At 34.8% G+C, this 16488-nt stretch overlaps 2 protein-coding genes across 2 annotated transcripts; both read left to right on the plus strand.

The window, feature by feature from the left end:
• The first annotated feature begins 4661 nt into the window (after nucleotides 1–4661).
• Nucleotides 4662–6401, plus strand: LOC18038495 (esterase C25G4.2). The gene is made up of 6 exons (XM_006430374.2): nucleotides 4662–4902; nucleotides 5109–5201; nucleotides 5300–5398; nucleotides 5507–5548; nucleotides 5652–5883; nucleotides 6008–6401. The coding sequence occupies exons 1-6, from the start codon at nucleotides 4768–4770 to the stop codon at nucleotides 6217–6219; spliced, it is 813 nt and encodes a 270-aa protein (XP_006430437.1). The 5' UTR covers nucleotides 4662–4767; the 3' UTR covers nucleotides 6220–6401.
• Nucleotides 6402–7400: 999 nt separating this feature from the next.
• Nucleotides 7401–14491, plus strand: LOC18039748. The gene is made up of 2 exons (XM_006430376.2): nucleotides 7401–7565; nucleotides 11893–14491. Exons 1-2 carry the CDS (start codon nucleotides 7559–7561, stop codon nucleotides 13980–13982), a joined length of 2097 nt encoding a protein of 698 aa, XP_006430439.2. The 5' UTR covers nucleotides 7401–7558; the 3' UTR covers nucleotides 13983–14491.
• Nucleotides 14492–16488: the final 1997 nt, after the last annotated feature.

The following is a 16488-nucleotide window of genomic DNA, read 5'->3' on the forward strand; positions in this document are numbered from 1 at the left end:
TTTTTATTTATTTATGACTAAGCAACACACACAGTATATTTAAAAATTGAAATATTATTTGATTCCACATGACGTGTCGCTGTGTGAGATTGCTCGAGATTGCTCAGGATTTCTAGTCGTTGGATTCTTTATATTTAGTTCAGGACACAGTTTCCACGCTCTTTCGATGAGCGTTTCTCTACACCGCCTCAGAAAATGAGCGTATTCTCGAAGAGTTTATAACTTTTAGACCATGGTATACGGATCACGCTCTGTAGATGCGCGTGGCATTAATATTTTATTTATCTGTTTTGAAATCTTTTTAGCATTAATTAAGCAACCAGTTGAAACTCTCAAATGACTCTTTTAGCCCCGAATCCTCAGTCAACTAACTTAGTAAGCCTTCCACATTTCCACGTGCAAAATAAATAACAATCCTAACACAAATTTATTTTTTTATTCAATAATTAACTTAAATTTGACTTAATTTGCATAGGGTGGCAATTTTTACCCAACCTACAAAGATTTTCAAAATTTACACGGTTATTAGGTTTGAATCACCCATCAAATAGTTATTTTAAGTTTATGACATATGTATAGTGAACTTATTTAGAATGGCATAGTCAAAATTTTGATCTAACAAGAGTAAATTATTAAAAATATTGAGACAAAATATTAGATACATCAATTCTAATATAGATTATTAACATATGAAATTATAGACATTACAAGAGAATTTAGACTTAATTCCTTGTGTTTTAGTTGGTTTGGCAAATTAATAAGACCTCTATAATGTAATTATCCTACATTTAATATCGTAAGATATTTTTTTATTTTAGCAGGGGGTGAACTAACAAATACACTTTGATCTAGTATTGAAAGATAAATTCGATGTGTTTTGAATTGATCAGTGGTTCATTTATGTCATTATTAAATAGTTGATTAATCATGTTATACTGACATATTTTCTACCTAATATAATAATTAGGTCATGGTTGTCATTAACTAATTGTATCTAAATAAAATTGACTAGAGTTTGTGTAGGTAATACCACTAATACTCTACAAATATTTATATATAAACACGTGAAACGAATAAAATTTTTAAATAACATTATTAAAATTGTATTAAACATGTGACACGACCATATACGACTAATAAAACAGTTTGGTTGGTGTTTGAAACTTTTAATTATTAGGATGATATAAATAAATAAAGATTTGCCTTGGGAGGTAAGGTTAAAAGTGGAATTTGAACAGAGACTGATTGGATTAGTGAGGCGAAATAAGGGGCTTTTGCAAAGCAAGATTTAAATCAGGGTTAGGTGCAATGTGGGGGCGTTGAAGTCCGTAGTTTGTCGGAAGTAGGACAAAAGTCCCTCTTTTTGTACGTAACAGAATTATATTTTATTAGTTTTAAGAAAATTAAAATTTGAATTAGCCGACGCTCATGCTGCGCTGGTGACCGTTAGAGGGTCAATCCACACTGTCCTTGCCCAACTAGCCGTTAGCCGGTGTCAGCTGCATGCATACAAATCAGAAACTTGTAATTACTGCCTGATACTGGGTTGAGTTTTAGACTTCTACAGTGGTTGGTTTGATGAAAATTAAGGAAATGAGAGGAGAGGAGAAAGTGGAAGAAAGGAGAGGAGAGTATATTGAAATTCTTTTCTAATGTTTGATTTGTTATAAAATTATAGAAAGAAAGGAAATGTCTTAACTTTTATTTGGATAATTTCACCCTTTAGTGTTAAACTTTTAACATTTATCATAAATATAATTCAAAAATTAAAAAAAAACAATTTTATTTAATATACTATATAAATAACTAATAAAAAATTATTTTAAGTAATATAATTATATTTATAATTAAGCTCTATTCAAAAATTTTATTTTTAAATTAGTTTAATTTAATTTATTTCTAAATAAATTATGACATAATACAAATAATTTCTTAAATAATATATTATAGTTTTAAAATTTTATTTGAACAACAAAAAAATAGAGTTGTCGCGGCCATCAGAGTTGTCGCGGTCGCCATTAGAGCTGCCGCGTCTCGCCGCCAGTCACCACTATACCATTGCATTTCAACTCGAAAATTATATGAAAATTATCAGAACATGACGATCTATACATTGAAACAACTTATTTGGCCGAAATACTTGATGTTTGTCTGGATCTGAGATAGTTAGAAAGTTTTCAAATTTCTGTTAACCGGATTTGAGGAAGATGAAATCATTTTTCACTTGCGTGATGGTAAAACGACGTTTCTCGTCAGCCAGCGACTTCAACGGTACAGGCAATGATGTTTCACGCGCGGTTGTTTACGGCAAAGGCGGCAGTCCAGCGATTGTTAAATTTGTATTTCTATTTTTTTTAATTAATTAAAAAAATAAATTGATTTTATTAAATTATTTAAATCATTGCTTTAACTTTTACTAATAAAAATTAATTATCTGCAATATTAGATTGATAAAATAAAATTGTAAATAATAATAAATTGATAATATTAAACAAGTTAATAAAAATTTGAAAGGATAATTTTGGATGTTTTGGCTTCTAATAAATGATAAATTCAAATTCATCAATCTTTGGTGTGGAATCTAAATTCCACATTATGATGTACATTAAATTTTAATAGAAATTTAATTCTTATAAATTATGATAAATCAAACAAAGGGAAAAAAAAAAGAAATTTAAATTACTTTCCTTTCTCCCTTCCTCTCCTTTAAACCAAACACCACCTAAATAAATTTCAAGTCTATTTTTCCGTAACTAGTATTTTATTTATTTATATTCTTTGGATGCGTATAAGAATCTAGAGGGTCGTATAATGTTAGATTATATATAAGGCACAATAATCCTTAAGTTATTATTTAAAATTAAGAAATTATAGTATGTAAAACAATTAGGTTGTTATGGGTGGCAAAATCGTAAATTTACTGTATGTTATATTATGGATAATAATTTAGGCCTGCATAAGAATATTATAGCCTTGTAGGTTCACGTGTGTATCAGACGAGAAGTTACGTTTTCGTGACGTGAGGAATAGAGATAATGTAAGCTAAGCTGTAGCCACTTGTCTAGATTCAACTACCGAAGAGCATGGAACCATTCTCTAATCTGTATGAATAGCTGTTCCCCTTCATAGACGGTCCATAGAAAAAAGACTTGCCTGTAATAAAAGTATTGCAGCCTTGTAGGTTCATGTATAATTAATTGCATATGTTATATTACATCAGACATCACATAGAATAATAATACAAAGTCCGGACTTTGCTGAATATACGTACACAAGAAACTTCATCTTAATTTACGTCGACGGAATTATTAACTTAAGAGAATGATGAAATTTGCTTCCACAGCACAAGTATAAAATATGTGCACAAGAATTGAAGTTCGCTGAAACTTACCTCAATGTATTGTAATTGATACCTAATTCATAAACGAATACTCCAAAGGACAAAATTTGTTCCTAGAACTTATTCAGGAAAAAAAACTTAAATGATTTGCAGATGCACTATAACATGGCTAATTGTTATAAAGGGCATAAATCCACCGATCACGTGATATCTTGTACTTTTATGAAATATACATTAATTTTTTTTTTCTTTATAGTATCTACCTGAAATTTATAAAGTATATCACTTTTTACCTTTTCATTAACATCCTTAAAAGATTTAACATACTATTCACAAAACATCTATTTTTCTTCTGGATGTAAAAAGGATATTTAATATTCTTTAAACGATAAAAAAGATTTCATTTTGTAGTTGTTGGAATTAATAATGATTACAAAACTATCTATAAAAACTCATCAAATTACGTATATAAAATCATAAAATTACCAAAAGAAGCACTCTAACTAATTTGTAGCTTATTTATAACATAAATCAAGAACTCATGCTCATATAATTCATCTTAAATGACACGTCTTTGTCAACAGTAACAAACTTTAACAGCAATAAATAGAAATGATCATAGTTATCTAAAATGCATTCGAAATAATCATAAAATCATTTATGAGAAATCTTGAACATTATACTTTACTTCCATCAATAAAAAAATAATAGTATAAAACTAGTTAAGAGAATCTTGGAGTTTACAGCTTATTCCCATCAATCCAAAATAATAATACATTCTAGAAGCATTGAAAATAATAATCAATGAATAGTCTTTTTATATTTAGGGATAAAATAATTATTTTTTAACATGCTGTTAACCCTCTAATGGTGCTAATTAAAAAAATAAAAACTAATAAATTTTATAAACTTCACATAAAAAGCTGTAAAATAAAAAATTTTAATATAATTTTATAAAATATAAAGTATTAGATGATAGTATAAAGGCAGTAATTATAATGGAGTTTGCTTCACTATAAATTACAAATTTAATATTTATTTCTATAATTATACAGTCGTTAATAATGCTGCATCGTAAAACAGTTCTAACATGATTAGATTCTAGTATGAAATATCTTCTATGTGGCTCCAATAGAGTAATGACAGCCACCCTTCCGGAGAAAAAGGCAGAGAGCGGACGATTCGAATCTTGACATCTTGTTGGCGACTGGAGTAGGGGACGTGTAACAATGTCATCAACTCGTCAAACCAAACTTTCATTAATATAAATTAATTACATGGTAGTTTTGATGCCTTAAAGTCTTTGTGGTAAGTAGGAACTACCTACCAACTCTTCCCCCATGTTTTATAAGAAGAATAAGAACAGCATGCGCCAGTGTTGCTCTTCTTACTTCTGCTTAAAATCTGAAAGAATGAAATAGAAAAAAATGGGAGGCCAAAAAGAAAGCAACAATGGTAGTAAGCTGAAATTATTATGCCTCCATGGATTTAGAACCAGCGGGAAATTTCTTCAGAAACAAATTAGCAAGTGGGATCCTTCTATTTTTGCTCACTTCGACATGGTATGTAATTCATTGTTAAATAATTATTTCGGCTGGCTAGTATTAGTGTATTACTATCGTATACAAAAAGGGTTAAAAATTAAGCCGCAGTTACAGAATATTTCAATTACAAAAGTTCAACCGTAATAATAGGAATTTAATTAGTAAATTAAGAATTTGACTGGTCATGCTTTTGATTAACTGAAGAGATTTATTTCAAGTAACAGGACTTCCCAGATGGGATTTTCCCGGCCGGCGGCAAATCTGATATAGAAGGCATATTTCCACCACCCTACTTCGAGTGGTTTCAATTCAACAAGGTAAATGAATAAATTATGCTCATTGATTTTGTGAAAATGAATCAATTAATGTACCATGATCATCCGTTAACTAATTGATTAATTGTTCAATCAATCAGGAGTTCACAGAGTACACAAACCTGGAAGAATGCGTATCTTATTTAACTGAATACATTACAAGCAATGGCCCTTTTGATGGTTTACTCGGCTTCTCCCAGGTACATACTTTTCCACTTCATTATCTGTGTGTTACTGTAGCATATTAGACTCTATGATTTTGTGTGTGAGTGCTCTGATTGGACCAAATAACTTATTTCTTTGTAAAGGGTGCAACACTGTCAGCTCTTTTGCTGGGCTACCAAGCACAGGTAATCAAAATTTGTATGCTTTTTCTCTCTCTCTCTGTCCCATAAAGTTGAATCATCAAGGTTACTGAAAAAAGGGAAAAAAATATTAAATTTGGTGAAACAGGGGAAGGTGTTGAAGGAGCATCCACCGATGAAATTATTTGTGTCAATATCAGGTTCAAAGTTTAGGGATCCAAGCATATGCGAAGTTGCCTACAAAGACACCATCAATGTGAAATCTGCCCACTTCATTGGAGCCAAGGACTGGTTGAAATTGCCCTCTGAGGAGCTGGCCACTGCCTTCCACAACCCCCTCATCATAAGGCACCCCCAAGGCCACACTGTCCCTAGACTTGGTATGCATCTATCTTCGTGTTATCATATTATATGCTCATTTATCAACTTTTTTTAAACTCAGGACGCTATCAGTTTGTACGTGTAATATTACTCGTTACTGACTATTTATATTGATCACTGCAGATGAGGCAGCCACCGAGTTGCTTCGCGGTTGGACCGTGGAGATCCTCCGGTGCAATAATCGCGGTCTGAATAACAATTATGATGAGATGGAGAGTGGGCTAATCGAAAATGTGCAGAAGGAGCCAAGAACAGAAAATGACAGCAAAGAAGAGATGATTAATGCTAATGCAGGGAAGACAGAAGTTGAGGTTTTGGATGCTGCCAAAGCCTGATAATAATGAACGCAAAATGTGCCCAACTTATCCCAATTGAAGGCCTAACTTATAACGGCATTTTGGTTATTGTTACTTTGCGTTGGCGCTAATATGCTTTCTTTTCTGCATCAATGAGAAAATGAACAATAAATTTGATTATCAAAACTCAAATCTATATGGGGGTATAGTTGAGACCAAAACTAAACAATCCAAATAGCCCACAACCACAAAGCCATATGGCCCAAATGCCTGTATAATATTCATAACACTAAATGAAAATATGTTTAGAAGAGACAAATATAATCATATGTGAGAGAATAATTAGAACACCGATAACATCTCTTGGTTAAAACCGAACAGTGGTTTAAGGTGATTGCTCGGTAAGTCGGTATGAGATAAAGTATGGGAAGATGCTTTTATTCTGGTATGTTAATCCTCTTTCGGCAATGACTTAAAGTTACTCTAAGGTAAAGCATAAATTATAATTACATACGTAAAGTGATAAATAGTAAAAAATATATTATAATAAAATATATTATATTTTAATCGTGTGGTTATGAAAGCGTGTTCTACTTTACAACAATTCTAATATAATTGGACCCTCCTCTTTTAATGGAATTCTAATTCTAACATCATACGTTAAATATTTTCTTAAAAACGAATAGCATGAAATCTTTAGAATACATTAAACTAAAATAATGCAATTATAAATAGATATAGAGACTAGAAAAGAGAGAATTTTTTTTTAAATTATGAAAATGAAAGTGAAGTTTATGGGATGTCCAATAAATTAAATTTGTCTCTTATTATTTGTAATTTGGGATATAAGTGTATGTAAATTGGGTCAAAGGCAATGGTTAACGCGTATCGTCAATGACTTTGCCCTTTAGTTATTTGCATTACCAATTAGGGTCGGCCAAAATTAATGGAATGGGTGGTTTGAGTTCAAAATTAAACACACTGCTAGTCAGTGCGATTATTTCCATGTTTATTATTTTTTATATTCCATATTTGACCTCTGTTTAATTTAACGGACGCCGTCAAAATCTATGACCACAAACGCGAAAACCCATGATGAGTAACGAGAAGAAACAAAAAGAAAGAGATCGTGTGAAATTAGATTAACGACTGCTCTCACTCACTAATGCCAAGTAAACTTCCTTGTAATAATAATAATAATAATAATCACGATAATAATTAGAAAAAAGGAGAAAAACACGAGTCATTCCACTGGAACGAACAAATAAAACAATCAAACGCAGAGTAGAAACGAGAGACTCTCCCTCAAAAGCAAGCAAATTACATGTGTTGAGCTGAGACGACGAAGCAGAAGATCTGAGACTTTGATTGCTTATAAATGGAAGGTATATTCTTTTTTTTTTTTTTAAAACCCTAATTTCTCTCTCTCTTTTTTTCTTAACTGATTTGACTCTCTGTTTGACTGGATTTTACTCTGCGAAGAAGCGGATTGACTCCTGTGATTCTCCAGAAGCTTCTGTTTTTGTTATGTTCAATCATGTGGCTGATCTTGTCTCATTTAATCGTACTTTTATTTCATCAGTAACTGCTGCTACAGTTGTACTTGGCTTATTAAGGAAAGTGGCTATTTTTGGAAATTAAGGTCTTGTGTTCTTGAATTATATCCTATGATTTCTGATAATTGCTCGTAATTGGCTTACTGTTGACGAAAATTGAAGTTCTTAAGCTGTCTTAGTTTCTGGAAATGATATATACTATGTGTTTGTTTGTCTGTGTGTGTATTTTTGCAAATAGAAGAACGCGAGATTTAGTTTTTGCTAGCTATATGAGGTCATGCGCTAGGTAACTTCTATTACGTGTTGTGAATTGAATCATTGTGATGCAAATGCTTTACTGCGTGCTCTTCCTTTTGCATTTTTAAATAGTTTGGTGTAAGAAAGTTGCTAGAGGTCTCTCAAATTGTCTGGTTACACTGAAAATTGGTCAAAGGTAAGAAGGAATGAAAATGAATCTCCAGGGACAAGGTTGGCTTTCTTGTTGTGTTTCTGTATAAGGAATGAGAATTGCCTTCATGACAGTAGCAAAACAAAAAATAGTATCAAGATATAGTTTTTGGTTCACTTGTATTTTTCAAGTTAGGAAGTTTTCGAATATGCTAATTGTTCGTTCTGCACACATGTCGGTGAAGTCACCTGCTAAAGTGATAGTTCATTCCAAAGAAATTTATGTGGTTTCTCTCCATGATCCACGCACTGCTAATGAGTTTGTACCAATTTTGTTATACAAAACCCCATGCCACCAAAAAATAGCTAGACGGGTTACTGTTTCCTCTCTTATATTTTGTGGAAACAGATTCTTTGGGCTTCAACGAAAGCTTATGATGCAATTGGATGTATCTTTTTGTATTTATAATCTTTCACATTCCCTTCTTCCTCCTGTAGTTCTTTTGGAAACTAATTTCTTAGTGTTGAATAATCTTTTGATGCAGTTGCTTGTTTGTTTTTGTTTTTTTTAACACATGATTAAATCTGGTGATATTGGATTATATACAGGATTTACTTGGCACATTATGTCTAGACATGTTATGGGGATGTACTTTTGGGAAGTATAAATGTTAGGGTTGTGAAGGTTCGTGTGATCTCGATATTCTAAAAAGAATAGAGAGTATTTATGGACTGTAGGATCTATAAATTCAGGATGGCTTTGGTAAACTGAATCAATGTTGTTATAATTCAGGATCAGTTTCACACAAGCATGAATGGTATGGGTCCATTGTATTGTGTATACATATTGAAAGTGGTGGGAATGAGTCCAAAGAGAATCAAAATCCCGGTTATTGATTGGTAAGTAAAGAGCGGGTAAATACGATTAAACACGTGGGACTGTGACAGGGGTTGCATGTGTATGTGCATGCACAAAATGAGATCTGCAGCTAATCTACATAACTATTTATACACTTACTTAAAAGGGGAGAAAGGATATAATTGGGATGCTTCAAAACTAGGGGCGCCAATGTACAGTAATTTTGTTACTAAGAGTTGACTCAGAGAGAATCACAATTTATTTTTTTTTGTTTTTTTTAATTATCGTGATGGTATATTGGAAAATACGTGTCATTCTGTGGATTGAAAAGAGATAGATGTATTGAGTTGAGAGAGAGCTTGGCTTCTTCTTAATCTTCTAAGCCTTTGTACTTTGGCATATGACTTGGATTTGTTGGTCAATGATATCAGACTGTAGAAAAAAAATGGCAGTAATGCGAGGTCAGATCCAGTTCCTAACTAAATTTCTTCATTTTTAATATTTAGGAGCCATCTCTCGAGGTCCAATGTGCCACGAAGTGCCACATGTTGGATATGTGTTTGAAAGTGACAAGTGAAATTGTAATGAGGTTGTTGCTTAGTAAGCACCTATATGTTTTGGAGCCTTTTGATATGTGTGGCTTTTCCTTTGGGATTGTTATATATGATATGTATGGTTAAGTCACTGATTCTGTATCAGTGAGTGAGCTAATTGAGTGAAATTGCATCTTCAGTAGAAAATAAACTAAGCCTATAACCATTATTCAAAGTCAGTTCCAACTTCTGAGTTTCACTGATTACATACCTTTAATGGAGTTGTTTGGCTTGGCAAATATCATCTAGGATGTCAATGTGAGAAGGGCAGTTTATTGAGTTGTTTGGCTAAACTGATATATCATCACAGCGTGTGAGAACGGTGGTTTCTAGAGTTGTTTTGTCAAGCTAATATCATATGGGACCTGGTGAAGAAAGGGCATACTAGTTAGGATAAGAGAATAGGGTTATGTGTTTACGTTTGCGAGAGAGAGAGTGAAAAGTTCAATGTACTATTCAAAAAAATGCAAGGTATTAATTAAGCTTTGTTATTGTGAAACGCTGATGGATATCAAGTCAATGCGACCTTAACCTCCAGTGTATTGCCCTTGGAAAAAAGTCAGCGTAGCTATGTTGTGCTGCTGGTTCATGTACGACTGCAGTCTTGTCTCCTTATGGAACAAATTAGAACTTTAACACAAGATATTTGGCAGCAGGGAGTTAAATCAATGACGCCAAGCCTTGGGTTAGATGGTTGTAACTGATTCGGTGTCAGTTATTTCTCTTTATCGTCAATGAGCACATAGGTGGATTTTGGTTCAACTCTGTGAGTGTGTCCTGACTATCAAAATTTTGAATAAGATTTTTGTTGTTGCTCATAGTTATTTTTCTGCCATTTGTCATTCTTATTTTTATTTTCATTCCTTTGATTCTGTTATGTCATCTTTACATTTATATGGCAGTTTCTATTTATTCTTTTTGACATTGTTTCTGGGGGGCTGGGTTAATTTATAATGGTATTGGTTGAATCAACAGTAATAAGGGGATTTGTTCAGTTGAGAAAGACTGTTATAGATTTTTATGCCAAGTTTTAGCAGATGATGTGACCATGTTCCATGGATAACCTTGCTGTAGTTTGTATATGTTAAGTGTTGTTCTCTCTCTTTAGCCTTATCTCAAGTGGTAAAGGTGTGAGATGTAGTTGGACCAAGAATTTTTTATTTTTTTTTCCATCTTACTACCCATGGCTTCTAGCTTAGAAAAATAAAGAGAAGAATGTTAAAAGCATTATTTTGATTTTGTATTTGAAAGTATGGGCTGATGCTAGTGTCCTTTGTTGCAACCCAATTTTGATTGTGAATGGCTTTTGTGCTCTAAATTGCAATGAACACCTTTCTTCTTTGCTTGACTCCTTGTCTTCGTTTTTGTTTATTAAAGTCTGAAATTTGATTAGCCATAAGTTTTATTGAAACTCCTTTTGTACTTAAATAAAATAATAACAGCTGTTTCTGGTAGTGGTATGATGTGCTTGTGGTGTGACCATGGTGATGATAACTGTAGCTGGGAGATTGATGTAGGATAAAGAATTATGGAGCTATGTTTGGCTTGTTTTGAATTATTTTAGGGTTCTAGGTTAATGGCAGAAATTATGTGGTTAAATTCAGGATTAGAATTGTGTTTGACTCAAATTATAATCACTCTTGGGCTGCCATCAAGGCTGTAAAGAAAAGTTTGGATTCCTTGGTGGTGGCTACCTTTTAGTAATCTTGGGCTGTTTTTATTGATGTAAAGACTGGAGTGATGGTCATTGGAGACATCATAGAAATATGGAGCTTTTTTGCTAGGCTTGCTTCTTTTTTAATTGATTTGAAAATTGTACTCCATGCCATCTGTTTCTGGGTTGTCTATAGGCTGGATGTTTTCTTTTTATATTCTATATATGCTTCATTTGGAATTCCTATATCCGATTATTCCTATGTCCAGAGTTTTTGACCCTTACATTTTATACTGCAAATTTTTGTTGCTATTGAACTTAAATCATGAATTTTCTTACATATGCGTGTATATTTGAAATAAAATTTGTTGCAAGAAAGTTCTTCAAAATTTGTCTTCCATATCTTCATGTGCAAATGAAATGGCAGTGGAATGTTGGGAATCTTTAGCATATGATTATAAGGATCAGATACTCTAAATAAGATTATGGTTTCCACGCTGACAGGGATTATCAACTTTCTTATATTTTGTTGTGACTGCCCTTTTTCTTTATTTTGGGTTTGGGGACGGTAGGTGGGTCTGTGTGAAATTTAGATGTAATTGTGTCAGAGTACACTCCAGTGACCCAACTGATCGATTAACACTAGGGCTTGATGTGTGGCAGGTGGATCCCCAGACCAGGAATCAGTAGGGTCTGGGACAAGAAGGTCCAGTGTATCGTCTGGCAGTAGGTCTCGTAATCGGAAGGACTTTCTTTATAGATTTGTGGACTGTGGAATTCTGACTGCAAAACTTGAAGATTGGTTTATATCAATTTCAGAAAAGTCAGCTCTGAAGAAACCGGCTTTGGATGTCCCTTTTGAGTTGATAGAACTTCAAAAATTTGATTATGCACTGGAAGGGGTTTCTTTCCAGCAGCTAATTCGGATGCCAAATGCTGTTTATGCCTCAACATCCGATGCTGTGGAAGCAACAGCATATCTTGCTGTTGAAGATTTTCTGCATGCGAGTGTGAAGGGCTTGTGGGAGGCATTTTGGGGTCATGATGAGCCCATGCCTTTTTCTGTTTCCTGCCTATATAATGCGAACTTAAAATTTTATCAGGCTGAGAAGGCAATCGCTAATGGAAAGCTTGAAGGGCTTTGTGGTACTGGTATATTGCTTAAGAACCCTAGACATCCACATGGAAAGTGGGATCATATACTTGAATTGGCTCTTCTGAGACCTGATATTAGAAATCTAGCTTCAGATAGTGATCAACAACCATCTTTATCTGTTCTAGGTGAGGCTCTTTTCTATGCTCTTCGTATACTATTATCAAGAAGCTTAAGCAGATTGAATTTTTGTCTGAGTTCAAACACAGTGTTTGTTCTGCTTGTTGATTCTCAATATGGTGGAGTAGTAAAAATTGAGGGAGATGTAAATAAATTGGATTTTGATGTGAATAATGTTTATGACTGTGCGGCTGAGTGGATACAAAAACATTGTAGAATTGCTGTCTCTCCAATTGATAGGATCTGGAACAAGCTTGGAAATGCCAACTGGGGAGATATTGGTGTTTTACAAATACTTTTTGCAACCTTCCACTGTATCATACAATATGCAGGATTGCCCAAGCACTCGATTGAAGATTTAGCTGCTGACCACAGTTCTCGCCTCCAAACAAGAAGAGTGGAAAGACAGTTGGGGGATACTGGAGTAAATGGAAATGGTGTATTTCGGTTTCAGCGCCATGGTGTTTCTACTGAAATTGTTGAAGTTCAGGATGAATCCATCAACATTGAGTCTGAAGAGTTGATGAAGCTGGAAATAGGGTCTGTGTTATGGTTAGAGGATTCAAATTTTCAGAAGGGTTATCAGATTAATGAAGTCCTCAGAAATGGTGATCTCACATATTATGTTGCTTCACCAGTTGAAGACCCAGGAAAGTCCCTGTTTCTATATGTCGGTTCCCATCCTTCTCAGCTGGAACCAGCATGGCAAGACATGAATTTATGGTATCAAGTACAGCGACAGACTAAAGTATTGACTATCATGAAACAAAAAGGTTTCTCAAGCAAATATCTGCCACAGTTAAGTGCATCTGGCAGGATTATTCACCCAGGTCAATGTCGGAGGCCCAGCTCAGGTGGAAACTGTGATCATCCTCTGTGTGGTACCCCAATTCTTGTGACCAGCCCAGTTGGTGAAACAGTAGCTAATATGGTAAGTGAAGGCCGATTTGGTCTGGATGAGGCTATTAGGTGTTGCCATGATTGCTTATCTGCACTGTCTACTGTTTCTTCCGCTGGAATTCGACACGGAGATATCCGGCCGGAGAATGTGATCTGTGTGAGATCTGGTGTGAGGCATCCCTATTTTGTCCTGATTGGCTGGGGGCATGCTATACTTGAGGATAGGGACCGGCCAGCTATGAATCTTCATTTCTCATCGACTTATGCTCTACAAGAGGGAAAGTTGTGCTCAGCTTCAGATGCAGAGAGCCTGGTTTACATGCTTTATTTCTCATGTGGTGGGGCTTTGCCTGAATTGGATTCAGTTGAGGGGGCACTGCAGTGGCGGGAAACCTCATGGTCTAGGAGAATTATTCAGCAGAAGCTTGGTGATGTTTCTACTGTCTTGAAAGCATTTGCTGATTATGTTGATAGTCTATGTGGAACACCATATCCTATAGACTATGATATATGGTTAAGAAGGCTGAGAAAAAATATTCACGAAGAAGATCACGGGAAGGAAATTGACACATCAGGCTAGGACTTGGTTGAAAGGTCAAGTGGATGCTCAGTGTTCATGTTGATCACTATCACATGCTGACAGCAGTTCATTTTTCAAGTCTCAGAAGACTTGGAATTCTTGGGTGGAGATGTGATCTTCAGGACGAATTGATGGCCCAGTGTTTCTGAGAATGGCTTTATCATGTGGAGGGAAGCAGTTTGGTAATGGCAATACTGGGGACTGTTAGTTTCTACAATGATTGACATTGGTACAGAGCCTTTTCAAGATGCTTCGTCCTTCCTAGTTGTGTAGTTATTGAATGGGTTTGTAGAAATTATCTGGATATGTTGCAGCCGGGTCCCCTCCTTTTTAGAGGCTTTGAAAATTCAATTGCTATATGCTGTGGTGGTAAGTTTCTTGTTTGGTGTATCTATTGTTATCATTTGTAAAGATAGGTGCCATTAGTTTGCTCGGAAATTTGTGTATTTATGTATGAGATTGACCTACTAGAATTATCCAGCCGAAGGCATCATGGGCCTCTTTTTTTTGCCTTTTTTCTTTTGAACTGTAAATGTGTTTGTGAGGACCGAGGGCTTTCCGAGTCTATTTCAACCAGCGTTGTCTGGCTCGTTGGGTAAGAATATCATAACATGCGGAAACAAGCAATAAGTAAATGCAAATATTATCAAATAATTAGATAAATTTTCCAGGAGCTGGTTCTCATTTATGTACAGGTACATTATCAGCATTTTATCCCTAACATGGTATTAGAGATGCATTCTGTGGATTCTTCTTTTCTTACTTTCTTTTGGGAGAACTCATGAATCTTGCTTGATTGTAAATTTTCCAATTTGCAAAATGTGCTTTTGGACCTCAGGAAGAGATGAAGCCAACGCAGTCACCGTGCCATCTATGGACCATGAACCCCAAGACCTTTCAATTAAAATTGATCTCTTTTTTAACAACTCTTAATTTGGGGAGCATTTACACACCGAGAGAGAACCAACGTATGAGGTCAAGATTTCACCATGCAAATGCATTCAAATCAGAGCAACTAGACTCCAGCATCACATTTTTTCCACCAGCTAACTGTTAAAACCAGCCTATGAATATAGGGTTTCTTCACGAGATTTGAAGACATGATCTAAGGTTTTGTGGAGAGAACAGTTGTCTGTAAAGGAGGGTAGATTAAAAAGGTTGATTTATTGAGAATTATGGAGAGACAAGATTGAAAAGAAATAACAAAAAGAGGAGAAATAAAGAGAAAAGTGGGTTGAGATCTTAGAATGAGAGAGAATTCGGCATTCCTATTCTTTGATCCTTCCCCCCATATACATATAATTCTATTCAGCATGAAATAAGCAAAATTTGGTGCAAAAATTTTGTTTCATGCGTGCATTTATATCAATACGTGATTACGTTTTATTTATTGAATATGAAAAAAATACTAAAAATTCATGAACGTTGAAAAAAAAAAAAGGTAAGACAAGGGCCAATTTACCTTATTTTTCAATCAATAAAATAAACCAGCCTGATCTTATCTTATATTTATCAATTTTTTCTGTCGGAATATCAATGCTCATGATATATACATTGTCATCCAATAATCACCGTCACGAACTTGCAGAATGAGGATGTACGTAACACATTATTGTTGAATAAATTAACGATTGAGAGACAAGAATTAATGCATGCAATGCTATATGCATGTATATGGTTTTTGCTGAAAATCTCAATTGGAAAACAGAAATCTTCTCCTTATTAACATTACAAGCACCACTGCAGATGATACATATGACAAGCATCTGTTGTCCTCTTAATTTGTAGGAAGGACATGCATGCATCATCATGATCACGTCGCTCTAGAGCAAGCTGGCCTAGATCTAGGTAGAGGAGGTTTAATTTATTAATAACGTAACTAAAGATCGAACTGGAGAAGGCTACGAAGTACGTACGCATAATAGATGAGTTACAGATGCATTAAGTAATTAATTAATTAATGCATATGCAAATTAGGGATTCAATAATTAAAGAGCCTGTGCCAGGCAGGACCAGAGTCCAATGTCGATATTTGCAACCAAACCGAGAGCTGAATCAACAACACCGGCAAGGACTGAAGGAACAGCATGAAGAGTTCCAGCAACCTTGGACAGAAGAGCGCAAACAATCTCTTCAAGTGGGAGTTGTACTTGGACGTAGCATGTGAATGGGTCGAGAAGATTGTATGTTTTAGTGTCAACTGGACAAACGAAAGAGCCGTTCGAATCCGTGTAGGCAACGACTGAGGGAATGTTCAGGCAGACTAAGGTCACCTTTAAGTTGGCCAAGCGCGGGCAGGTTTGGCCCGACTCAGGGTTTCCAGTTGAAGAGCAAAGTACAGTGCCATTGATTTTCACCAGAGATGTTTATTTGCCATCAACGCTGTAGCCATGAGCCACTCTCACTGAGGCAGCTGTGGCAACAATAGCAAGCAGACCAAGCAGCAGGACTTTGCTGGAAGCCATATCGATAGAGCTAGAGCTGGAGGGAGCTTTAATTAATTTGC

Source organism: Citrus clementina, unplaced genomic scaffold, assembly GCF_000493195.1.
Source record: "Citrus clementina cultivar Clemenules unplaced genomic scaffold, Citrus_clementina_v1.0 scaffold_6, whole genome shotgun sequence".
Classification (NCBI taxonomy): domain Eukaryota; kingdom Viridiplantae; phylum Streptophyta; class Magnoliopsida; order Sapindales; family Rutaceae; genus Citrus; species Citrus x clementina.